This window comes from Impatiens glandulifera, chromosome 2 (genome assembly GCF_907164915.1).
Source record: "Impatiens glandulifera chromosome 2, dImpGla2.1, whole genome shotgun sequence".
NCBI classification, from domain to species: domain Eukaryota; kingdom Viridiplantae; phylum Streptophyta; class Magnoliopsida; order Ericales; family Balsaminaceae; genus Impatiens; species Impatiens glandulifera.
This window is the reverse complement of record NC_061863.1, coordinates 3,336,029-3,362,249: the sequence shown is the minus strand read 5'-3', so window position 1 is coordinate 3,362,249 and position 26,221 is coordinate 3,336,029. Positions and strand designations below refer to the sequence as shown.

At 31.6% G+C, this 26,221-nt stretch overlaps 2 protein-coding genes across 2 annotated transcripts; both read left to right on the top strand.

Annotated features, from left to right (window-relative positions):
- The first annotated feature begins 3,505 nt into the window (after nucleotides 1-3,505).
- On the top strand, nucleotides 3,506-10,141 carry LOC124926317 (suppressor of mec-8 and unc-52 protein homolog 1). Its single transcript, XM_047466516.1, has 18 exons — nucleotides 3,506-3,738; nucleotides 3,819-3,866; nucleotides 4,135-4,345; nucleotides 4,613-4,765; nucleotides 5,490-5,538; nucleotides 6,380-6,463; nucleotides 6,990-7,093; nucleotides 7,404-7,490; nucleotides 7,576-7,629; nucleotides 7,720-7,815; nucleotides 7,924-8,051; nucleotides 8,667-8,793; nucleotides 8,871-8,930; nucleotides 9,044-9,151; nucleotides 9,261-9,361; nucleotides 9,456-9,507; nucleotides 9,685-9,787; nucleotides 9,898-10,141. Exons 2-17 carry the CDS (start codon nucleotides 3,838-3,840, stop codon nucleotides 9,781-9,783), a joined length of 1,542 nt encoding a protein of 513 aa, XP_047322472.1. The 5' UTR covers nucleotides 3,506-3,738; nucleotides 3,819-3,837; the 3' UTR covers nucleotides 9,784-9,787; nucleotides 9,898-10,141.
- A 4,212-nt stretch (nucleotides 10,142-14,353) lies between these two features.
- On the top strand, nucleotides 14,354-16,971 carry LOC124926773 (GDSL esterase/lipase At1g71691). Its single transcript, XM_047467069.1, has 5 exons — nucleotides 14,354-14,538; nucleotides 15,472-15,593; nucleotides 15,677-15,916; nucleotides 16,419-16,668; nucleotides 16,745-16,971. The coding sequence occupies exons 1-5, from the start codon at nucleotides 14,376-14,378 to the stop codon at nucleotides 16,963-16,965; spliced, it is 996 nt and encodes a 331-aa protein (XP_047323025.1). The 5' UTR covers nucleotides 14,354-14,375; the 3' UTR covers nucleotides 16,966-16,971.
- Nucleotides 16,972-26,221: the final 9,250 nt, after the last annotated feature.

The window sequence follows — 26,221 nt, the reverse complement described above, 5'->3', positions numbered from 1 at the left end:
CATTTGTAAATAACAGTTCACTCTATATTAATATTTTGAAACTCCTTTTCAAATAAAAAAACTAATGTATTTGTTTTAAATTTTTAGTTTAGACCTATCATATTTATTTATAAATAAAATAAAGTTGAAGAAAATTTTAATAAACGAATAACACTGCAAATTTGAATACTTTAAACAATATACCCATTATGATTATTGAAAACTGTGACTTTTGTTCTGTACCTTAGTGAGTTGTAAATATACCAATTTGATTTTATATTTTTATATAATAATATTTTTATTTTAAATTGTTATTATATGGATATTTTTGTATTTGATTTTGTTCAATTCATTATTTTAAAATCAGTTTAAAATTTTAAAGCATGTTAAAATATATAGGTTAGTATATTCAAACAATTATTAAATAATTTTAAGATACATGTAGAATATTATGTCTGAAAATTTTGTAGTCACAAATCTTTTAGTTTTTCTATAGAAAAACAATCATGGTAAGTGGTCCGTTTTTTTTAGTATTAAAGAGTGTCTTGTTTTTTTTTTATCACTTATATTTGAGTTGATGTTGCGTTTTGTTCGGCTTAGCGTCTTATTTAGTCATATCGGTTTTTTCGTCTCGAATTTTTATAGTTCGAATAATATTTTAATCGTTGGTGGGTCGTTTGTTGTTCATATCCTTCGATTGTGTTGTTGATCCTTTCTCGAATATGTTTCCGTCCCTTTCCTAGTAGCAAATGAGACGAAATAATTAGATCTAAAGTTATTTTTCATTTTTTCAATAAAAAATTTACTCGATTTGATCTTTCATATGAAAAATCTCTTAAGGTGTGTTTGATGACCTGGAATTGGCATTGGAATTGGAATTGGAGGGTCCAATTCAAATTCTTATGTTTGTTAGACACTTTAATATTAAGAATTGGAATTGGAATTAGAATTCCAATGGAATTCAATATAGTGTAATTTGATAGTTCTCAATTTCTATCTTTTTAGGTCGGAATTGTAATTCCAAATTAACACGTTTTTCATGTTTTTGACATGTTTAACACGTTTTTCACACATTAAACACGTTTTACATGTTTTTAACACGTTTTTTTACACGTTTATCATATTTTCATATTTTGGCACGTTTAATACGTTTTTGGCACGTTTAACACGTTTTTGGCACGTTTAACACGTTTTTGACACATTTAACACGTTTTTCACGTCCTTAACACGTCTAACACGTTTTTGACACATTTAACATGATTTTCACGTTTTAAACACGTTTAACACGTTTAACACGTTTTTAACACGTTTAATACATTTAACACGTTTTTCACGTCCTTGACATGTTTAACACGTTTTTGACACATTTAACACGTTTTTCACGTCTTTGACACGTTTAACATGATTTTCACATTTTTAACACGTTTAACACGTTTTTTATATTTTGGCACATTTTGCACGTTTTGGCACGTTTAACAAGTTTTTCACATATTTAACACGTTTTTGACGCGTTTAACACGTTTTTGACACATTTAACACATTTTTTTACGTTTTTGACATGTTTAACGCGTTTTCACGTTTTTGACACATTTAATACGTTTTTTTTACGTTTTTGACACGTTTACCACATTTTTGACACGTTTTACACGTTTTGGAACGTTTAACAAGTTTTTCACATATTTAACACGTTTTTGACACGTTTAACACGTTTTCACGTTTTTGACACATTTAACACGTTTTTTACGTTTTTGACACGTTTACCACATTTTTGACACGTTTAACACGTTTTGGCACGTTTAACAAGTTTTTCACATCTTTAACACGTTTTTGACACGTTTAACACGTTTTTACGTTTTTGACACATTTAACACATTTTTTTATGTTTTTGACACGTTTAACATGTTTTCACGTTTTTAACACATTTAACACTTTTTTTTACGTTTTTGACACGTTTACCACATTTTTGACACGTTTAACACGTTTTTCACTTTTTGGCATGTTAAACAAGTTTTTCACATGTTTGGAACATTTAACACGTTTTCATATTTTTAACACGTTTAAAACGTTTTTAACACGTTTAACACGTTGTTGACACGTTTCACATGTTTTTTACGTTTTTGACACGTTTGACACATTTTAAACACATTTAACACGTTTAACACGTTTTTCACGTTTTGGCACGTTTAACAAGTTTTTCACTTATTTGACACATTTAATACATTTTTGATACGTTTAACACGTTTTTACGTTTTTGATAGGTTTAACACGTTTTAAACCTATCAAAACGTGTGAAAAACATGTTAAACATATTAAAAATGTCAAAAATATGTTAAATATGCCAAAATGTGAAAAACGTGTGAAAAAACGTGAAAACGTGTGAAAAAACGTGAAAACGTGTAAAAACGTGAAAAACGCGTTAAAACGTGTGAAAACGTGAAAAACGTGTTAAAATGTGTGAAAAATGTGTAAAAAAACATGAAAAATGTGTGAAAAACGTGAAAAACTTGTTAAAACGTGTGAAAAACGTGAAAAATGTGTTAAAACGTGTAAAAACGTGTGAAAATGTGAAAAATATGAAAAACGTGTTAAAACGTGTGAAAAATGTAATAACATGAAAAACGTGTGAAACACGTGTGAAAAACGTGATAAATGTGTGAAAACGTGAAAAACGTGTGAAAACGTGTTAAAACGTGTTAAAACGTGTTAAAACGTGAAAACGTGTAAAAAATGTGTGAAAAACATGAAAAACGTGTGAAAACGTGAAAAACGTGTGAAAAACGTTTGAAAAACGTGAAAAACGTTTGAAAAACGTGAAAAACGTGTTAAAACGTGTGAAAACGTGAAAAACGTGTGAAAATGTGAAAAACGTGTTAAAATGTGTGAAAAACGTGTGAAAATATGAAAAAATGTCAAAAACGTATTAAATGTGTGCCAAAACGTGAAAACATATTTTAAAAGTTAACATTTTGAACCGATATTTTATTTTACAAACATTGAAATTGGAATTGAATTACAATTCTATCATTTTTCCAAACATAGGAATTGAATTGTAATTCAATGCCAATTCTCATGGAATTGGAATTAGAATTCCAATGCCAATTCCAATTCTAATTCCCCTCATCAAACACACCCTTACATGTATCCTCTCATGATTTATACGTATTTTTCACTATTTCGGCCATATATATATAGATTATCCATTTTCACACATTTTTCGGCGTTGTTTATTAACCTTTGAGATATTTTTAACTGTCGCTCAAATTTTTTTGTAAATTTTTTTTTGATATCGTTTCATTGGTTCGTTTGTCTTACTCTACTTCAACCATCATCGTTTAAGATCTCAAATGAGTTCGTTTTTGGAGAATATTTTAGGTAGAGTTTTATTTTTAGGTAAATTACCAATTATTGATTTTGGTTTTAATCAATAGGTAAATAATTCCTCACAAAAAAATTATAAAAAAAAAGTTTAAGTCAAAATTTTAATAAAAGATGAAATTTAGGTCTGAAATGAACGTTTCAGAAAACACAAGAATCGGAGGGCAATCCATAGCCGGCTCTTCCATCGTCGACTCCTAGACCGGATTACCAGAGCCACCATTTGTGCGTTTTCTCTCCATCTCCAACCTAACCATACATTTCCGCCTCCGGCGACGACCTCATTCTTTCTCAGCCGCACACTTCCAGCCGTATCATCCGGTGGACTGTATATCTTGAATTGATTACTCTCTTTCAAACTCAAATCTCCTACCTTCTCTTGTGGTATGTCTTTTTAACATTTCCGACTTTGTTTCTCTCTCCCTATATATGTGTGCTAATTATTTATCCATCTGAAACTCCAGGTATTGATTAGGTTATGTGATGTCTACTTTGGAAATTGAAGCTCGGGAGTAAGTTCTCTTCATTTATTTGTAGATAAACATCTTTTAAGTACCTATCGCCATATGCTTTACCTGTAGAAACTAGAAAGAGCTGAAGCTTCCATGTTATCCTGTACTGGCGTCACTTTTTTCTGCATTTTCTTCAATAACACCATTCGCCGATGATGTTTTATCTGTTTTGCTTTATTGCTTAAATATTGATATTTTTGTCTTCCTTTGAATTTTATGGTTTATTTAGGATCGTCTAATAATTTAGTTTCTCAATTTTATCTTGCAGTGTGATTAAGATAGTTCTTCAGTTCTGCAAAGAGAATTCCTTGCACCAAACATTTCAAACATTGCAGAATGAGTGTCAAGTTTCTCTGAACACAGTTGATAGCCTTGAAACCTTTGTTGCTGATATCAACAGTGGTAGATGGGATGCCATACTGCCTCAAGTGGCACAACTTAAGCTTCCAAGAAAGAATCTGGAAGATTTATATGAACAAGTAAGTTCAATTCATGCTACTTGTTATTGTCTTTCTTTCTATCTTTACTTTGGCTATCCTACTTTAGTGAAAGTTTTTCAATGTGGATCTGGTTAGTAGCTATATTTACAAATAAAAAATATACGTGATCCTGCCTTAGAGTAAGTGTACACATCATGTTTTTTTCCAGTCATTTGTTAAAAGAGTTAATACAGATAATGTCTGTTCCTTGTGTGATTTGATCTTCAGTCATCTCTTCCTCTCTCAAGATAATCTTCTGTTCACCAGATTGTTTTGGAAATGATTGAACTTCGGGAGTTGGATACTGCTCGTGCTATTTTGAGACAAACCCAAGTAATGGGTGTCATGAAACAGGAGCAACCAGAAAGGTACCTGCGACTTGAGCACCTTCTAGTAAGGACATATTTTGATCCAAATGAGGTTAGCTTTCCTCGTCCCTAGAGAACTTTTCAACTGTGTTAGTGCAGTCCTTGAGATAATTATGTGATGATTGTCTTGTTGAACAGATATTTATCTGAACATGAAAACCACTTGCAGCTGTATGATGCTTATAAGATTTATTTTTCAAAGGATTATGTCATTTATGTACTCTCCTTTAGATGTTCTGACTTCATGTGCACATGAACTGCATATCTTATCTTATCTGTACTTATTCACTTTGGTCCTATGAAAAACAAAATATTGTTAATTTTACTCCTTAGTCATATCCGCAAATTTAAGACTAAGAGATAATGGTTTAATTGTTTAACATTTTCTCGCTCAGTTTTCTATTGTTTAATCCTTCTTATGGGTGAAGCTAAACCACCTGTATCAGTAGTCTAGTAAAGATGTGACAACAATAATAAATTTAGTGATAATGTATTAAAAATGTGAAGAAACTATCATATTTAATATTAATGTAATTTCTTAAATATGGGTTACCCTGTTTGTCCCATTTTATGTCACAAATCCTTTTACATTCTAATGAAGTAACATCAATTTATTTATTTATTTTTTGTATTACATCAAGTAAAAATGTGTTCATTACTCATCATTCACAAAATTGTTATAGTTGGTGTATTCTTGTACAGACTGTATAGTTGTACTTCTCTGTGTTGTTGACTAAGTCTGCATCAAGAGCTAATATTTTGTAAATTACATGCAGGCATATCAGGAATCAACAAAAGAGAAACGGCGAGCATTGATATCTCAAGGTTTATCTCCCTATTTATCTTTTCTTCTATGCACCTGTATATTTTAATTGCAATATTTGTGAGACTGTAATAATTAAGGAAATTATTGTTTTTGCTATACACTGGTAAACATGCAATGAGGAATTCAGTCCTTAAGTCCCTGCTTGTTAATTTATGGATTGTCTAATTTAATCTTTTATTTGGAGGTTGTTTGAACTTGATTTGGATTATAAGTTATTTTGTGACCGCTCTTTTAAAATATTATATAAATAAAAAATAATGTGTAGGTAATATATTTTTTTGGCCTATTAGTTTCACAGTATCAAAATAGAGATCAAATAAGCTCTTGGTTTATTATAAAATCTATCGTTAGATTTTCCTTTATGAATAATATTGTTTGTCTCTAATTCGATTTATTCCACGGTATAAAATCATGTATTATTAAGACCTTTTTTTATTAATATTCTATAATTATTTAAACATCACAAAATAACTTCACAATCCACATAATGGGTAATCTCCCCTTACTGAAGAGCCTTAGTAAAAGCCCATTAATCATAATGTTTTGAACATCTCCAAAGGTGTTCACGAGGCCTTTTAGATATATTTTTTTGTGCAACAAATAGAAAAGTTCACATGAAATTAAATTTGGAGTAGTTCAGATGTGCGTACTTAATCCCATTTCATAATTTCCAGGTTAAGGATGAGGTTCACTTACTATTTAAACTTGACTCTGTTCAGTTAACTGCTTACGCTAACCTTTTGCCATTGTCTTGTGCTTGGAAAGAGAGAGAGTTATGTTTGCAAGGGCTTGTATATCTTCACTGTTCTTATAACATATTTTCTTCTCTTTTATTTTCAGCTCTCGCTGCGGAGGTCTCAGTGGTCCCACCCTCACGCTTAATGGCTTTAATTGGCCAATCTCTGAAATGGCAACAACACCAAGGTTGTTTAATATTACTCTTAACTTCTATATGATGAATATTGCAACTTTTTCTATATTGATCGTCATTTGTCAATTCTATGCCACTTTTTGATTAAATACTTGCAACATTTCGATTGGTAAATTAACTGTTACACAAAGAATGTATAATACATGTTCTGGGAGGATAAAATATGCCTAGATGAGTTCCCTTAAGCAAATTGGAAACTTTCGCTATACACTTTGTTGGTGCAATTCTTATAATTTTGTGTGCTCATATTTTGTTGTTCACCATCTTTTATTGTTAATATGGATATTATTTGCATATGAAAGACACTCTAAGTGGCTGTATAGTTCCAAAACATTTGTTCATATTTTGTCCTCCATGGGAAGATAGTATATTAAGCTGTTTTCCCCCCTTTTTATTTTAGCCCCCAGTTAACGTTTTTTTCTAGTTTTCTCTCTCTACTTTCCAGAGACTGTATTTGGAACAAAACTATTTTGAAATCCTAGAGAAGCATATGTTTTATTCCTTGGTTTCATCTTGTAGGGATGCTGCCTCAAGGAACACAGTTCGATTTGTTCAGAGGAACGGCTGCTATGAAACAAGATGTAGAAGATATGTATCCAACAACTATAGGGCATACTATTAAGGTGAAGTTCTTCTTCTGTATTTTCATTCGTTTGTCAGTGTCATGTGAAAAACATTTTTGTGTTAATCTTCCCTACTAGCTTGATTAAGTAACTATGTTTACAATTGGTTTTGATCATTGATCCTGTTTAATAGAAATGTACTTACTGAACCACCATTTATCTGATGTTAAATATCTTTTCATTTTGTGAGAAAAACTCTTGTTTGGTGAATTGACATGTCATGTTTACCTTTTTGGCTTCTGCAACTAAAATTGGCAATGCTAGTTTTAATTTTTGACATCCTTTTAATTGGTATGCCTTCTTGCTACAGTTTGGAAAAAAGAGTCACCCCGAATGTGCTCGTTTTTCTCCAGATGGGCAGTTCCTTGTATCTTGCTCTGTTGATGGATTTATTGAGGTATGCATAGTAATATTTGGTGCTTGGTATTCAGTAGTTATTTGTTAATATCTGAACAGTCTCCAATTATTTTTGTGATCCTCAGGTTTGGGATTACATGACTGGTAAACTAAAGAAGGATCTTCAGTACCAAGCTGATGTGAATATCTTGCATTTCTGGATGCTTAAATTAAAATTAACCTTTCTCCTGAAATATTCTCATGATATCAAAATTTTCATTTGTTCGCAGGAGACATTTATGATGCATGATGATGCGGTTCTTTGTGTTGATTTTAGCAGAGATTCTGAGATGCTTGCATCTGGGTCACAAGATGGAAAGATTAAAGCAAGTGTTATTGTATTTCATTCTTATAACATGAACCTGTAAAAGTATTGTTTGGAAAAAGTGTATCATTGAAAGTATTCTCCCTTGTTGTTTAACCTGATCTTGTAGGTGTGGCGTATAAGAACTGGTCAGTGTCTGCGACGTCTGGAGCATGCTCATTCTCAAGGGGTTACTAGTCTCGTGTTTTCTAGGGATGGAACCCAACTGCTAAGCGCCTCATTTGACAGCACAGCCAGGTTTATCTACCTAAATGATTGATAGTCTGTATTGCTTGACTACTGGATGGTTAGAACTTTCACGGTTAAGTATTAGGGCCTTGTTGATCTAGGGTTATTTGAATAACCAAGTGGTTATTTCCAAATAACCTTGTTTGATGTAAGACACGAGGGGTATAAATATATAATGATTATTATTTTCAGACAGAGGGTATTTTGATTGATGAATTGATAAATAAGTCAATTGGATAATGGTTTATATGGAATTAATCTCAAATAAACCCACATCAAATAATGCTTAGAGCTTCAGACTTGGGCTGTTTTGTAAGTAGTTATAAATAAATGGTGTGTGGTGGTTGTGGAGAATTTGTGGTGTGATATTAGTTGGTGCAAGGTTACTGATTTAAATGCTTGACATGTTATAAGAACAGCACACTGAATAAAACTTATCGATCAACCCCTCAATCTTAAATTAGAGTTATCAACTGTACATGGTGTACTACTGAATTTTATGCTGCAGTTATAAACCTTGTATAGAAATCCTTTTCCGCTTCCTTGAATTTTGACATCATAAATGTTGAAAACCTGTTTTCCATTTTATTAATCGCGATGTCACCTTTTCGGTTTTCAATATAGAATCCATGGCCTTAAGTCGGGGAAATTGCTAAAGGAGTTTCGTGGTCATACTTCCTATGTGAATGATGCGATCTTCACAAGTGATGGGACTCGTGTTATTACCGCCTCTAGTGATTGTACTGTTAAGGTTGGTTGCCTCCACAAATCATAGCCATTACAAAATCTGTTGGTTGTTCTACTTTTTGAGTTGGTTGCTTTGTGCAGGTTTGGGATGTGAAGACTACAGACTGTCTGCAAACATTCAAGCCTCCACCCCCGTTAAGGGTAATATTTTCTTGTCGACTAAACTTTTTTTTTACTAGGTTTGAATTTTGATTTGATATGAAGCTTTGATGGTTAACTATTTTTGAGTATCTTTTGTTCTTGGACCTTACTAGGGGGGAGATGCTTCTGTGAACTCCGTTCTCCTTTTCCCCAAAAATCCCGACCATATTATCGTATGTAACAAGACATCATCAATTTACCTCATGACGCTTCAAGGACAGGTATGTCAAATCAAATTTGAATATTCAAATGCTTGTTTTTTGTTTTCTTAAACATATTGAAAGAGAATTATCCTTATAAAAAAACACTGAACCATTATATGTTGGACAGGTTGTAAAGAGTTTCTCTTCCGGTAAAAGAGAGGGTGGAGACTTTGTAGCAGCTTGCCTATCACCTAAAGGAGAATGGATTTATTGTGTTGGTGAAGACAGGTATATATAACAATAATCGAGAAGTTGATATATTTATTCCCGCACCTTGTGAATCACGTTTGTTGTTAATTATTTAACTTTTAATTGTTTGCAGAAATATGTACTGCTTCAGTTATCAATCTGGTAAACTTGAGCATCTCATGAAGGTAAGACATCGATATGTCATTTTGGTATTCAATATATCATTTCATGTTTGATGTGGGGGTTACGTGGATTATTTGAAGGTTATTAAATCAAAATATTGTTTATGAAAAAGTAGGTCATTTATATGGATTATTTAGGTTTACTAAAATGTCCCTTTGTATTTAAAAATACTATTGCAGGTGCATGATAAGGATGTTATAGGCATCACTCACCATCCCCACAGAAATCTTGCTGCTACATATAGCGAAGAAAGCACCATGAAATTGTGGAAACCCTAAACAGGAAAGTATTACCTGATTCTTATTTTGCTTTAATCCCCTTTTGTCCGATCCACAAAGGCTCGTCTTTTGGACTAAAATCTTAAATATTTGTAAACAACTGCTCGATTGCAGGATGCCCTTTTCACTATTTTGGCAATGGCAATGGTTGTTTCTTCTTCTTCTTCTTCTATGGACATAACTGTTAGATTACTGCGAATCGAGAACTTTGGTTTAGTTTATGATTTGCGAAAATGAATATTGTTCCGTAGGACTAGGAAACAGTTGGAGCTATCTGCATGTAATTTATTTTTTTATGATTTCTTTACAAATATACTTGTTGTAGATTGGTTATGAATAGTCTACGATTTCAGCATCATTTCTTTTGTAAACGGTCTTGCGGAAGCATGGTCCCGAAGAAAACACTGAAAAAAATCGTTCAAAACAGAAGTCTTTTTATTTTTATTTTATTTTAGGAAGTTTTTACCACATGTTCATATTTTAATTTAGGTCGTTTATAATTAGAATCAAATGTCATTTAGGAAAGTTTTTTTTTATGTTAAATTGACATGAAGAGTATGTTAGATTTTGAATTTTTATATCAATTTTTCATGAAACTTTTTTTTATAATTCATTGATTAAAATTAAAATATTTTAAATGGAATATGATATTATAGTACTTTAATCACTTCAAAAAAATAAATAATTTTATTATTATTATTATTGGTTCTTAGAAAATAAATAGATTTGGTTAGGATTAGGATTTTTTTCAACTTGGTTATTTAAAAAGGTAATCAATTGATGATGATTTTGAGAGTGGGAGAATTTTTTTGATAAAAAAAAATTCAAATGATATTAGGAATAAGAGGTAGAAAGAAATAATATTTTTTGAAATGAGACTGGTCAATCCTTATTAATGAAAAAGTGAGATTAATTTAAAATTTTAATAATAAAATAATTTAAAATTACACATCAAATCAATATTTGTGTCTGTAAAACTGATTTAGAATAACTTAAAAGTAAAAAAATCTGGGGACACTCGAATTGAATTGAGGGTATAATTGTGACTATAAATATATTAATGAATTTATTTATATTACATATATATATATATATATATATATTTTGACTTTTAAAATTACTTTTATTTCTCATTGATGTGAAGTTATTACAACTCTCCTTTTTATGTCAGTTACCAACTTAACTTATCATGAGGTCAATGACATTATTAATAACGTGAAAAGGTAAGAATGTGGTTTTGTCAACTTTATATATTTATAAAAATATATTTTATTTAACAACTATGCAACACAGCTAATGCTATTTTCGAGGACTATTTCTCAACTACCCCATTCAATGGCCTTATTCAAATATTCAAATTTGGTACAGAAATGAAATCATTTTTATTTTTTAAATTAGTTATGAAATTACAATTATTTTTTTAAAAATAAAGATGATTTACTTGGTTTGTAAATATATAGCTAGCTTTTATAAATTGAAAATTTTGTTACTTCATTCAATTCTAGTTGTCTAACTATCATCAAATTTAGAAATATATTATAGTTAAAAATTCAATAAAATTGTTTTCGAATTTTATTAATTTTACATTTACTTTATTATTTATAATTGGACATCAAAATATGAAATAAGTTAATTTAGTTAACTATAATAATCCCCATACCAAAAACAGATTAATTATTAATAATTTTATATAAAATTACTACATACTAAACAATTATAATAATTTTATATATACAATATACACAGAAGGAGGCATACTTTTCAAATAAATTAACAATGCATGCTTTCAACTGTTGCATCAATAGTTTTAATAAGTGTGTTTCTGAGAGTGAATGAATAATTTCTTACATAGTCTTAAAATAAACAATAAAAAAAATTATAATATATATTTTTTAAAATATCCCAAATAAATTATTGATTATTTATGTATTCAAAATGAAAATTTAACTCACTAGAATAATTCCATTGTTAAAAGTTAAATTTTTGCTTGTAGCATAGGTTAGTTTAGTGATTTGAATCGGTTCAACTTAGACTGGTTTAATAAGTTTTCTTTTGTTAAGTATATCATCTCTAATTAACATTAATAACAACCATTAACATCAATCTTCATCACAAAACAATAAATAACATGTTTATATGGAAATGTAAAAAATTAATCTTGTGCATTAGTAACAAATAAGAAGCTTAATTAGATCAAAATGTAAACAACTAATCTTGAGCATTATTGATAAATAACATACTTTAGATTGAAATATAAACAAAATATAATAACTAATTTTATAGGAACGGATCTGTTAGGGCTCAGAAAAATAACAAAAAAAATAAAAATCGGTACCTATAATTTCCTAAAATTTTAAATTTAATTCAATTTTTTCGTCTTTATTTAGAAATGGGGGCAAAATTCATGTTCATTTATAATTTTTTATTTTTATTTTTTTAAACTCACTACGACTCTAATTTTGGCTCCACCCCTAGAACAACCTAATGAAGGCTGACATAAAAACAAAAATCGGAGTTGACAAAATTTTTCCATTAAGAATGATATGAGGTTTTCGAGAAAGTTGACTTAAAAATCTATTTAGAAAGTTATATATTAAAAGTTCACATGAATTGGGCAAATTTAAAGCATAGATAGAGATGGTTGTAATTCCCTATGAGATTATTGCCACACTCATATATATGTATATCTATGAGTGTAAATTGCAATGCAAACAACAAAATACAAGTCAAATGTTGATCATATTTATTATGATACCTCTCATTTTATCAATATAATTAAATACACCTCCCACATTACCCAATCACCTAACATCTCTCAGATCAAACATACAAATAATGTCAACCTATATGAGAAAGTCAAATGCTCATTAAGTGAAAAAATACAAAATTTTATGTTTGAAACAAATTAATTCATATATATCAAGATGTTAATAAGATTGATGGGTTTTGAAAGATATGAATTCTTCTATTTCTCATATTTAATAAAATTGTTTTTAAGAATGAACAAATGTAGATGTACAATGAAAATTTCAAACAAACAAGATTAATAATTAGAGCTTTAGCTTCCATAGATATATTGATGGACTCTGGCCTCCTGCATTGAAATAATTAATGACTAATAATCAAATGAAGACCAATCATCAAATGCTGCCTTGACTACTTGAAGTATTGTATTTTTTTTATTATATAACTTGATCTTTAAATTAATCTATCATTTGAAAGAAAAAACTAGTATTGATCATGCATCTCTCAAGATTAACTTGAATGGATTGAAAATACAACCAATTGAAGTTATTTAGAAATTATTTTTTTTTTTACTAAAAAAATAAATGCATTTGTTTGGTAAAATAAGTTTATTAAATTATTTTGTTCTAGTATATATATGATGTACAAATTTTATAAACTTCTATTACTTTTTTCTTATATTTTTTATCTAATTTAATCAAATTCTTTGTACTATATATATAAATAAAATTACTTTACAATTCTGATAATATTAATGATAATTATAAAATATTATTTTTAACAAGTCAAACAAAATTTATAATCCGTCTCATTTTTTCAATTCAAATTATCTCAATAAGAGCGATTTTTCATCATCGGTATGGTGTGAGAATATATAGTATTTGTGTCTATAGCCTCGACCCTACCCAGATCTTAATTACCCTAATTTCGGTCCAAACAGTTATAAACACAATTAGTATGTAATATTAACAATATATTAAATTATTTTCATATTTTATAAGAATTATAAATTTATTTCTTTATAATAATATAATTTTTATATCACAATATATAATATTAAAAATTCTTTTATAACATTTTATTAAAGATTTTTTTTATATTTTGTTTAGTATAACAGTCATGCAGTAATTTTCTGAAACTGGACATAGATTGTACAGAAATGATAATAAAAATGAGACGGATAGATATACACGATTCCCTCTCAATCGGTCTCAATTTCTAGTTTCCAGATTTGAATACTCGCGTGGTTATAATAAATATATATTACTAATTATGACATTTTTTCAACTTTAACTTAAAATAACTAATTTCTTCTAATTCTTTTTTGGTTTAGGATATTTCAAACCTTGTTTAGACTACTACTACCATCATATTAATAATATATATTGGGGTTGATTTCTCTTCAAACTTCCTCTCAAAATGGATTTATTATTTGATTCCAGCTTTCAAACTAAACCCTAATTAATGTATGTATGTATGTAAGGGTAAAAATAAAAAATAAAATGAAAATTACAGTGAAAACAGCTATAGTGCTTTTATTGCATGTATTTACTCCAAAGGTGAAAATGACAGGTGAAAAACATTAATACTAGAAATTTCTACTTCTTCTTCTTCCTCTTCCCCTATTAAACTGCTTCACTCATCGATCAATCCTCCACACTCAAAAACACTCTCTTTCTCTCTCTCTCTCTCTCATCAGTTATAGCTTAATTTCTATAACCTAAACCATGGCTAGTATTAATATTACTGCGGCGGCGACGGCAGTGGCGGTGGTGGTGGTGATGATGATGGCGGCGGCGGCGCGTGGACAAGATGTGATGGCCGGCGGCGAGAGGAAGGGTTTAGAGATGGTGCCGGCTATGTTCATATTTGGAGATTCTCTTATTGATAATGGAAACAATAATAATCTTCCATCTTTAGCTAAAGCTAACTATTATCCTTATGGTATTGATTTTCAAGCCGGTCCGACCGGTCGCTTTTCCAACGGCTACACCATGGTTGATCAAATTGGTAAGAAACTCATTTCAATCATCCCTATTATTATTTTATCTATTTTCTTAAAAATAAATTTTATTCTATTTAATAAAACTAAGTTAATTAAAACATGTAATATATTATATAATAGTATATAAAAGTTGAAAATATAATATAAATGTTGTTCATAAAAAGGTAGGTTCACTCGTAATTGTCCGATCCAACCCATTATCATCATGTCTAGGTTTGAATATTTTAAGAAACATTAAGAAAAAAAATAATGTATCTTAATTATTAAATACAACAAACTTGAAATTAACCTTTTATATATTAATATTAAAATATGTGCACCAATTATTTTTTTTTCATTTTTATAATTAATTAGTTTGAGTGGTCATTTAGGGTTATTTGTCAGTTTGAGTGGTTTAAAAGTTTTTTTTTATATGAGATTATTTAATTAAAAACACATTAGATAGATGAATATAGAATAAAAAGTATTTTAATATTTTTTGTTATGATTTAATTAATAATATTAATAATAGATTATATATAAGATTTTTTGATATTTACATGTGAAACATTTGAATGATAGTTATTTTGTCATGTTTTTGATGATATATATGTTTATATGTCTATTTAAATATTAATAAACTAAATTAATTAATTTTTTGAATTTTAAAAATTTATATTAATAATTTTTTTTGTAAATTCAGTTTTAGTAATATAAACAATCTATATAATAAGTCTTAACAAAATATATATATAATATTCAATTTCACTAATAATGTTATGATTAATTAAAGAGGATAATGATTTTGGATTCTAGTTTTGATTTAATACGAGTGTCTTCATAGGATTTTCTATGATTTAATAAGTGAAAAATAATCATTTTAATCATTTCTTTTGATTTCTTTATGTACATTTATTTTAACATAATAGACACAAATTAAATTATGAAGATATTTGCAGCGGAGTTACTAGGATTGCCACTTATTCCATCATACACAGAATCCTCCCCTGAACAAATGCTTCACGGTGTCAATTACGCCTCCGCCGCCGCCGGAATCCTCGACATCACCGGCCGTAACTTCGTAAGCTTCGCAGCCTCACTTTATCTCTTTATAACATCGATTGAAATACACTAAAAAAACAATTTATTAACCAATTACAACAGGTGGGAAGAATTCCTTTCAACCAACAGATAAGCAACTTCGAGAATACACTTGATCAGATCACCGGAAGGCTTGGTGCTGCTGACGTGGCTCAATCGTTATCTCGATGCATATTCTTCGTCGGAATGGGAAGCAACGATTACCTTAACAACTATCTAATGCCAAATTACGACACACGCAATCAATACAACCCTCAACAATATGCCGATCTTTTGGTTCAACAATACTCGCAACAACTCACTGTAAGAATAAATATATAATGTAACATAAGAGTCCAACAGTTTGATTTTAACTAAAAACACTTATTAAAGTTTAGAGTGGTATTACTTGCTCCATTAAATTAAATATAGTTTTAAAAAATGACAAAAAGAAAAAAATTGTTCTTAGTCTTAGGTTTTGTTCGTGTGATAGGGTTAGGGTGGTGCTAATGTCATGCTCGAGTTAGGGTGACACTACTTACTCCATGAAATAAACTATAGTTTTCAAAAAAATAGAAGGAAAAAAAGTTTTATTAAAGTCTTAATTCTTATAATCCGGTTTGGACCATAAATTTTCGACTAATTTATTGTATTAATCACATTATCAGAATATAATACCTTAAATTATTTCTTTAAAATATATATTAATTAATACCTCTATCAATTTTCTCCGAATAATTCAATTTTTCGTAATATCATTTTGAAGCCATTTGAATTGTTTGACCTATGTGATTCAACAAGTTTATATTGTTTGATTTTTTTACAGAGGCTATATAGCTTGGGAGCTAGAAAAATTGTGTTGGCCGGATTAGGGTTAATGGGATGCATACCGAGCATTTTAGCGCAAAGTGATGTTGGAAAGTGTTCGGAAGACGTGAATCAACTTGTCCTTCCTTTCAATTACAATGTGAAACTCATGATCAATAATTTAAGTGGGAATCTCCCCGATTCACACTTCACATACATAGATGTTCACACAATGTTTCAAGATATACTCGCAAATCCCAGATCTTATGGTGAGAGTGCTTCACATTTCTAGAATTATCTTCTAAAACATTCTATATTAATCGACAATTTTGTTTGTGTGTGTAGGATTTAGCGTGATTGATAAGGGATGTTGTGGAATTGGAAGGAACCGAGGACAAATTACGTGTCTGCCACTACAAATGCCATGCATGAACAGGCGGGAATATGTTTTTTGGGATGCGTTTCACCCGACGGAGGCGGTTAATGTTATTATGGGAGAAAAAGCTTTCTCCGGCGATCTGTCGGTGGTTTACCCTATCAACGTCCGTCAACTTGCAATGATATAAAAAATGTTATTTCTAAGGGAACTAGTTAAGATAATAATTATATATGTAATTTTGTTATTGTGTTATTTTCATGAATTTTAAGTGTTGTAGTGAATCTTTTCTTGTTTTAGTTAAGTTTATGTTTTATAATCCTTTTAATTGCTTTTCTTTTGAACTTCTTCATTAATCTATGTACTTGAATCCTGAAAATAGTTTGGAGGAAAATTTAGTTTCATTGTGTGTTAAAAAAAAATAAATCAAAATTTAGCTTTCTTGGAATCTAATTTTATTTCATTTTCACAAAATTGTAAGAAATAAATCATTTGCTAAAAAATATTATAAAAATTAAGTCAAACAAGAGAAAATTAGGTGATAAAAAGCAAAACAGATTCTGCTTTAAATAAAGAAAGGTTGAACCAAACATAATTTTTATTGGGAAGAATGCCAATTTTACACACCAAGTTGTAAGAAGGTGTCAAATTTACTTATTAAGTATCAAAATTCCATTTATATGTATGAACTTGTCAAAAAGTGTCAAATATATTTAAAATAACAGAAATGTTAAACGGTGTTAAAATTTTTGCCACATGTAATATCCACATATTTTTTATTTTTTTAAATTGACATTACTTTAATTATTTTTTATTCAAACAAAACATTAAAATCTTTTCTTATTTATTTTATCTTTCTTTATCCTCACAACTTACCATTTTCTTTAAATATTTCTCTATTCATTTCTTCATCTATGAATAATTTTATTATTAATTTTATTACCTTGATTCGACATTGTCCGCTAATGGCGACAATGATTTAAGGTTCGACTAATGAAGATTTTGGCCACAACGTCTATGATTTAGGAATCGGCCAACAAAAACTTCCACCAACGATGATGATTATTTAAAATTCAGTTAGGGAGCATTTGAAGGTTAGAAGAAGGTAAAAATCCAAAAAAACTTGAGTTAATCAAAGAGAGAAAAATTAGAAAAAAATGGAGAGTTGTGGAGGGATGAAAGAGAAAGTAAAAATAAGTTTTGTTTAAATGAAAAAATAATTAAAATAATGTCAATTTAAAAAAATAAAAAATATATGGATATTACATGTGGCAAAAATTTTAACACCGTTTAACATTTCTGTTATTTTAAATATATTTGACACTTTTTGACAAGTTCATACATATAAATAGAATTTTGATACTTAATAAGTAAATTTGACACCTTCCTACAACTTGGTGTGTAAAATTGACATTCTTCCCAATTTTTATTTTATTTTATAATTTTAAGTCCGATATATTCTATCAAATCAAATTTGATAATTGTTTAATTATTTGACCATATACAATCCAATCATTTATATATATTCAATAAGTTTGTAAACTAAATTTAAGTTTGAAACTAATCAAACAAAATTAACTAGAAAAAATAGGGAAAAAACACTAAATTTATCCATTAAGTGGCAGCAATTTCTAAATTTTATCCATATAACTATGTGTATCTATGATTTTGTATATTGTCTCATATTTATCTAAACATAAAAAAAATATAACGGTGTGAAGTTTTTGACATGTAAGCTGTACACAATTTTAATTTTAATTTTTTTTAATTCACATCATTTGTACACTCATCCTTCCTCTTTTAATTTTAATAATGTGTTTCTATAAAACAAGGTTTGAACTCAAAATCTCAATTTCAACTTAAAAAAATATATTACTTTCAGAGTACCCCCACAACAAACCATTTTAATTAAATTAAAATATACATTTTTAAAAATAATTATATTAAAAGTTTTCTAACTTATTTCATTAAATTTCAAAATATAATAAAATAAATATTAAAAAACTATACATATAAGGAATGATAAACACAACGCCTTGCTAGCGAAAGCAAGACCACGAATCCTACGTGGTCTTGCCAGCTAGGAGAGAGAAAAAAAAATAAATTAAAATGAAACGTTTCAGTTTCCATTTCCCTTTTTTCTTCTTTCTTCTCTTTCTTCTTTTCATTTATCACTTCCGGCGAACGAACCGGCTTCTTCTCTGGCGATTTTTCTCTTCGGCATCCCGACTTCTACTTTCTTCTTTCGATCGAAAATGGTAAGAGACTATTCTTTAATATTTCAGTTTCAGAATCGTCCGCCTTCGTGTTCATTTCGTAATATTTTCTTTTCAGGCTGGTGGTCCAAGTAAATCTCCATGCAAGACTCCATGATCTCCCAGATCTCCAAGGACAAGGTAAATAAGACATCTTCTCTTTTAGAATCGTAGGGGTTTGCGGTTAGGGTTAGGGTTTTGCGGTTAGGGTTGGAGAAAACTATGATTATTGTGTATTTGCTATATTATGGGTCTCGAAACAAAGCTTTCGTGACCCGAAAGTATGATTTAATTGTGTTTGGTTGAATTATAGGTCTCGAAAACTAAAATTATTATGTATTTGCTGAATTTAGGGTCCTGAAAGTGTGATTTCGAGACCCGAAAGTGCTATTATATTATGTTTGGCTGAATTTAGGGTCCCGAAAGTGTGATTTCGGGACCCGAAAGTGCTATTATATTATGTTTGGCTGAATTAACGGTCCCGAAAGTGTGGTTTCGGGACCCAAAATAGGGTGTTATGGGTCCCGAAAGTGGGATTATATCATTTTGGCTGAATTTAGGGTCCCGAAAGTGTGGTTTCGGGACCTGAAATGATGGGTTTCGGGACCCGAAAGTCGGATAACTTCATGTTTGGCTGAATTTAGGGTCCCGAAAGTGTGATTTCAGGACCCGAAATGATAGGTTTCGGGACCCGAAAGTGCTATTATATTATGTTTGGCTGAATTTAAGGTCCCGAAAGTGTGATTTTAGGACCCGAAAGTGCTATTATATTATGTTTGGCTGAATTAACGGTCCCGAAAGTGTGGTTTCGGGACCCGAAATAGGGTGTTATGGGTCCCGAAAGTGCTATTATATTATGTTTGGCTGAATTTAGGGTCCCGAAATTGTGGTTTCGGGACCCGAAATTGTGGTTTCGGGACCCGAAATGATAGGTTTCAGGACCCGAAAGTTGGATAATTTAATATTTGGTTGAATTTAGGGTCCAGAAAGTGTGGTTTCGGGACCCGAAATGGATAGTTTCGGGACCCAAAATGGATGTTTCGGGACCCGAAAGGGGTGGTTTCAGGACCCGAAAGGGTGTTTTAGGACTCGAAAGGGATGGTTTTAGGACCCGAATTGCTTCATTTATGTGATTATCTGCTTCATGGTTTTTAAATGTTAATCTTTTGTTTTTGTAGAGCAAATAAACGTAAAAGGAATGTCCAAGAATCAACTCCCAATGCAGCTTCCAAAGCAGTTCCCAAATCCCCCAGAGCAACAGCTCCCAAAACAGCCCCCATAACTTATTTTTAACTAGGACATCGTCTAGTGGCCTTTTCAATCTTCTTCAAATGCTGTCTAAGGAACAAAAAGATGCTGTGAAGTCAATAGGCTTTGGCTCTCTACTTTCATTATCGCTTTCAAAATGTCCCGGGGAGATCTCTCGTTATCTAGTTAGACAGTTTGACTGCAATAAATGTTCATTCACCCTAGAGAATGGTGAAGAAGTGAAAATCGAAGAAGATGACGTTCGTATGGTATTGGGTCTCCCTAGAGGGGAGCTGGACATTGTAGAATATCAGAATAACGAGACTGATGACAAGTTGAAGGCATTTAGGACTCGATGGGGTAACCCTATTAATGACGCTCCTTTAGCGACTGCTATGCCGATCAAAATCATTGAGAACAAAGCTGCTGACAACAATTTCAAGATAGACTTCGTATTATTTGTTGTCAGTTGCTTTCTCTAGTGTGATCACCCTAGTAACCTATCCATGTATATCTTATTTCTATTATTTTCAATTGCATGACAACAAATATGTATTGTTAAATAATCCTCAAATATGTTTTTTTTTTCATTTGAAGGTATAGAATTCTGAAATCTATTTCAGATGTTGACAATATCAAGAAGTTCAATTGGTACAAATTTGTATTTGAATGATTAGTTCAATCATGCGCAAAAGTGAAGGAGAATGAAAAACGACATTTCCAAGGACCACATACGTTCTTTATCGTAAGTTATCACTAATTCATTTTCATGTTTTCAAAAATATTTAGTTTTAACATATGTATGTTTTCAGCTATGCTACGTGTATAGGGTGAGCAACCCTGAACTGGGAGGAGTTAGTGAGCGACGATTTCCTATACTGTCATGTTGGAATGACACAACGTTGAAGTTTAGGCTGGATACAGAGTTTGATAATGGAGGATTCGGACATGGAAGCGTTCTGGGACGCATTCCACTACCGGGGATGTGGGGGAGAACGAGGAGGAGGATGATATGAATGATGGGGTGTCTAAGACCCCAAAGGCGGCGGCAACAACAGAACCTAGGAATAGGTCACCACCTCGGAAGAGGTCACCACCTAGAAAGAGGTCACCACCAAGGACTATGAATGATGACCAACCATTTCTTAATATAACACCTCTGAACACAGCTCCGGACTTAGATAGAATGACTTTTACAGAGAATTTGGTGTGGGTTACGAAATGTACAGTGATGCTTGAAAAAGCCATGAGAAAAATGGAATCTTTAAGTTCAGGCTGGGATGCAATGCCATTGTATGACAACTCCATGCACATTTACAGAGCAATGGACAAGAATAAACTTTTCAGGAATGCCATGCATAAATACTTCAAGGATCAAACACCAACTGAAGAGCAGTGTGACAAAGAGGCCGGTCAAAATGAGGCTGCTCAAAATGAGGGGGGTGACAAGGAGGCTGCTGCTCAAAATGAGGGGGGTGTTGATGAGGCCGGTGACAAGGAGGTGGGTCTTGATGAGGCCGTTGACAAGGAGGCTGCTGCTCAAAATGAAGGGGGTCTTGATGAGGCCGTTGACAAGGAGGCTGCTACTCAAAATGAAGGGGGTCTTGATAAGGGGTGTCAAATTGAGGACGATGGAAAAGAGGTGGCTCCAAGAAAAAGAAGGAAAAATCCTGTGCGACAAATGAAAGTTCCAGCACACCTTAAATCTCCATATATGACGCACACCTTAATTCATGAAGTTGCACATGATTTGGTGGTAAAAAAAGAGGCTGGTCAAGAAGTTCCTAAAGTGGTGTTGAAAGGAAGAAAATTGGTCAAAAAACATAGAAAATATCCTCTCGATGTCATGAAAATTCCAGCACGCCTTCAAAGTCAATATATGATCAAGAACAAGCAAAGAAATCAAGTTTTCTACGATTTTGTCATGATAGATTACCGAGATGAAGTCGTTGTGGGGTTCATTTTTGCAAATGAAGATGATGAGAATGCAAGGTAAATCAATCTTTCTTAGTTGATGTTGGTTATATTATGTTGGTTTTAAAAATTGGTTGTTTCGGGCCCCGAAATAGTGTGGTTTCGGGACCCGAAAGTTGAATTCTTATGTGTATTCTTATGTGTTTGGCTGTTATGGGTCTCGAAATGGGTGGTTTCAGGACCCGAAATGGTGTTTCAGGACCCGAAATGGTGTTTCAGGACCCGAAACACCTCCTTTCGGGACCCGAAAGTGTGGTTTCGGGACCCGAAATGGTGTTTCGGGACCCGAAATAGGTGATTCTTGTCCCGAAATGACTTTTTCAAACTTGATTTCTTCTTTATGTGGTTTTAGGAAGGAAGTATTGTATGTATCCGAGCATACCAATATCAACATCGAGCAATTTCAATCCATGAAAAATAAATGCCATGTTGAAAGTGGTATTATTGATGCGTGGGCAAACATGATCACATTGCACTGCAAGTTATCCTCCGAAGCGAAAATCGTTTTTTCAACAGTCCTTACTGTAAGTCTTTATATCTTTCATTGTTGTATAAACCAATTGTCTTATTGTCATGTTGATTTAATTTGCATGACTTTTGGAGAACGAAAGACCTTTTTATTGACATAATGATTGAAGAAATGAGAATTTTCAAAATAACACCCGAAGACATGAAAACTGCTAATCTGGTAAGTCCAATATGTTTATATTATCTTATTCTTGCTCATATATATGTCATCTGAATCTTGGTGATAATTTTGCAGATATTTTTCCCATTTTTATACGAAAGTCATTATTATGTTGTTGTCATCAACATTGCGAAGAAAGTAATTGAAGTCCTCGACAACCTCCCACTGGACCCAGATATAGAATGAGAACATAAATATGTCACAATTCGGAAACTGGTAATGTTGAAGTTTTTTTTACACATAATGTATGTTAAAGTGTTTATTAACTTCTTTTGTAAAACAGGTACAAAACGTTGTGGAGTTCTTCAATACTATCGACTAAGAGATCTCAACTCAAATTGCACAATTCCCGGTCAATGTTTTGAATTTACCTTGTCAAGACAGTTCAAATAAAACGGATTGCGCAATATACTGCATGAGACATATTCATACTTACATGGGCGATGCAAATTGGGAATGTGCTATAACCATAAAAAATATAAGTTACATATTTTCACATTTTATTTGTTTCACAAATCTTGAATAAATAACCGCTGAATTATCATTTTTTAGGCAAAGGGAATGCTTGAAGCTTTGCGAGTGAAATACACCGCAATGATCATCCGTTCAAGTTTGAACCAAAATCTGAAGAACATCTTAAATAAGTTTCTGGAAATTTTAAAAGAAGATTGTCCTGAAACGTATAAGTTGTATGTAAAGAGAAACTCTTAATTAATTTAGTACATTTTTGTGTTCAATTATTTTCTAGTCTTCAGTTATAATAAATTTAAACTGAGTATAAAGTATAAACCAAGAAAACCAAGTATAATATGAGTTAAAAAACGCCATTTCGGGACAAGAAACAAGTATAATATGAATTAAAAAACGCCATTTCGGGACAAGAAACAAGTATAATACGAGTTAAAAAACGTCATTTCGGGGACAAGAAACGTGTGGTTTCGGGTCCCAAAATGAGTCGTTTCGGGACAAGAAACGTGTGGTTTCGGGGCCCGACATGGGTGGTTTCAGGACCCGAAATGAGACGTTTCGGGACCCGAAATGGTGTTTCAGGACCCGAAATGGGTGGTTTCGGGACCCTAAATGTTGTTTTGGGACAAAAATAAGTGACAACAACATGATCAAATAAGTACTATCTTCGTTAAAGATATGATAAAAATGTAAAAATATTCAAAGTGACAACAACATGATCAAATAAATACTATCTTCGTTGAATGTTATCCCCACACGCATTATCTTCGACATATACTTGAGAGGACAAAAGTGATGTGAAGGATAATTGAGTTGAAAGTGGATCATTCCATTGCTGTTGTTGTTGTTGTGTTGAATCCAAAACTGTAGATGTTGTGACCGTATTTCCCTTCTTTTTTGATCTCGAAGTCTTGGTGATTTTTTCAATTAAAGATTGTTTTCTCTTTGTTGGTGGTCGTCCTCGACTTCTAACTTTGTTAGGAGAGTGTATCAAAATGGATGTAGCGGGAGATTGAAATGGAGATGGAGATGGAGATGCTTCTGTACTTTGGTCTTTAGATGCTTCAGTGCTTCCATGATTAAGTGACATAAACTGTTCCATCAAGCCTTTTATTCCGTTCATCCAAAAAGAACAACTGACTTCAGATTTTACTCCAACTTGTTGAACCTCTTGCATCAATCGAGTTAGACTATTGTGACGTTTTTTTCTTCTACAGACATATCTGAATCATAAATGTTGGTGATATTTTGATACCCACGCTTAATATCTTTACGCCACCGGTCCATTATATAATACATTGGTACCTCATTCACCCTCATTTTTTTCAACACATCCATGATATGCCTACACAAAATACCTCTGAACTCAAACAATCGACATTGACATTTCACATTGCAATCATTTTCTATGTAATGTACTTTGTAAGAAACATCTCTTACATGTTCTCCATTAATCCCCAAAATGATTTCCTCAACTCTAAATATACAAACTGCCCCTTCCTCTTCAATGACTGAGATGTCGCACAACATCAAACCTCTAACTTCTTCTTGAACCAATATAAATATATCTGGAGTGTAGAAGGTTTGGTATTGCCTTTCAAAGGCAAATCCACTTACAGTTGGTGTCAAAGAATTAAACGATTGGAAATCCAATTTCTTTTCTCTCTCGATATTTCTCAACAGAGCCCTATCATATTGCTCGACGAATTGTTTGAAGGATGTTTTGGACTGCACGTAGTCATCAAAGAAGGCGTTCATACTTTCACTCCGTTGAGACGTTGACATGCCGGCCCAAAATTGTCCTTTGACATAAACATGTATCCATTTAAATCTTTCCAAATACAAAGATTTCAACCAAACATTATCTTCCAACTGATAATCTTCAATTAGTCTATTCCAATCCTCTTCACATTGTTGAATATTTATGGAATTGTATACTATATTTTTCAGCCTCTTCTTTATTAGATGGTATTCAGTATGGCTTCCAAATTTTATAGGAAGTTTCTTCATTATATGCCACAAACAAAATATATGATGAGTTTTAGGAAATACCTTCTCAGTTGCAATCGCCATGGATCGACATTGGTCTGTGATTATGGCATTTGGAGATCTATCATGCATACATTCCAACCAAGTTCTAAACAACCAATTGAAAGAATTTGAATCTTCACTTGACAATAACCCACATCATAGCAAAATGGATTGACCATGATGATTAACACCAACAAACGGAGCGAAAGGCATGTCATAGCGATTTGTCAAATAGGTTGTATCGAAAGAGATAACATCATGAAAATCTTCAAAAGCAGTCCTGCACCTACCATCTGCCCAAAACACGTTTTTAATTCGGGATTCCTCGTCCAAATCAATAAGGTAGAAGAAGTTTGAGTTCCTGGTTAGCATTTTTAAGAAATAATTAGTGAGTGCTTCAATAACGTAATTTCTACATGTCTTGTCATCGAAAGACATGTTTTCATACCCTCCAGCTTCAACTACAAGTGATTGAAATGTTTTGACCACAGTTATTCCAGCTTCATCGTTTGTATCCAATCTTCTCTTTACATTTCCGTCAATTACTTTGTAGGATCTAACATGATGTATTCTCTTAGGGCTTAATGTATGGTTGTGCTCAAGAGAAATACTTGTTATCACATATTCTCCTTCATTTCGAACAACAACATTAATTTTTGCTTTACAATCTGTCTTCGTTATTGGTCTAGGCTGATGGAACTTATTTTTTGCCTTCGATTCTTTCATAAAACTCTTGGCACAACCAACGCTGAAGTATTTCCTCTTACCACCTACATTTTTGC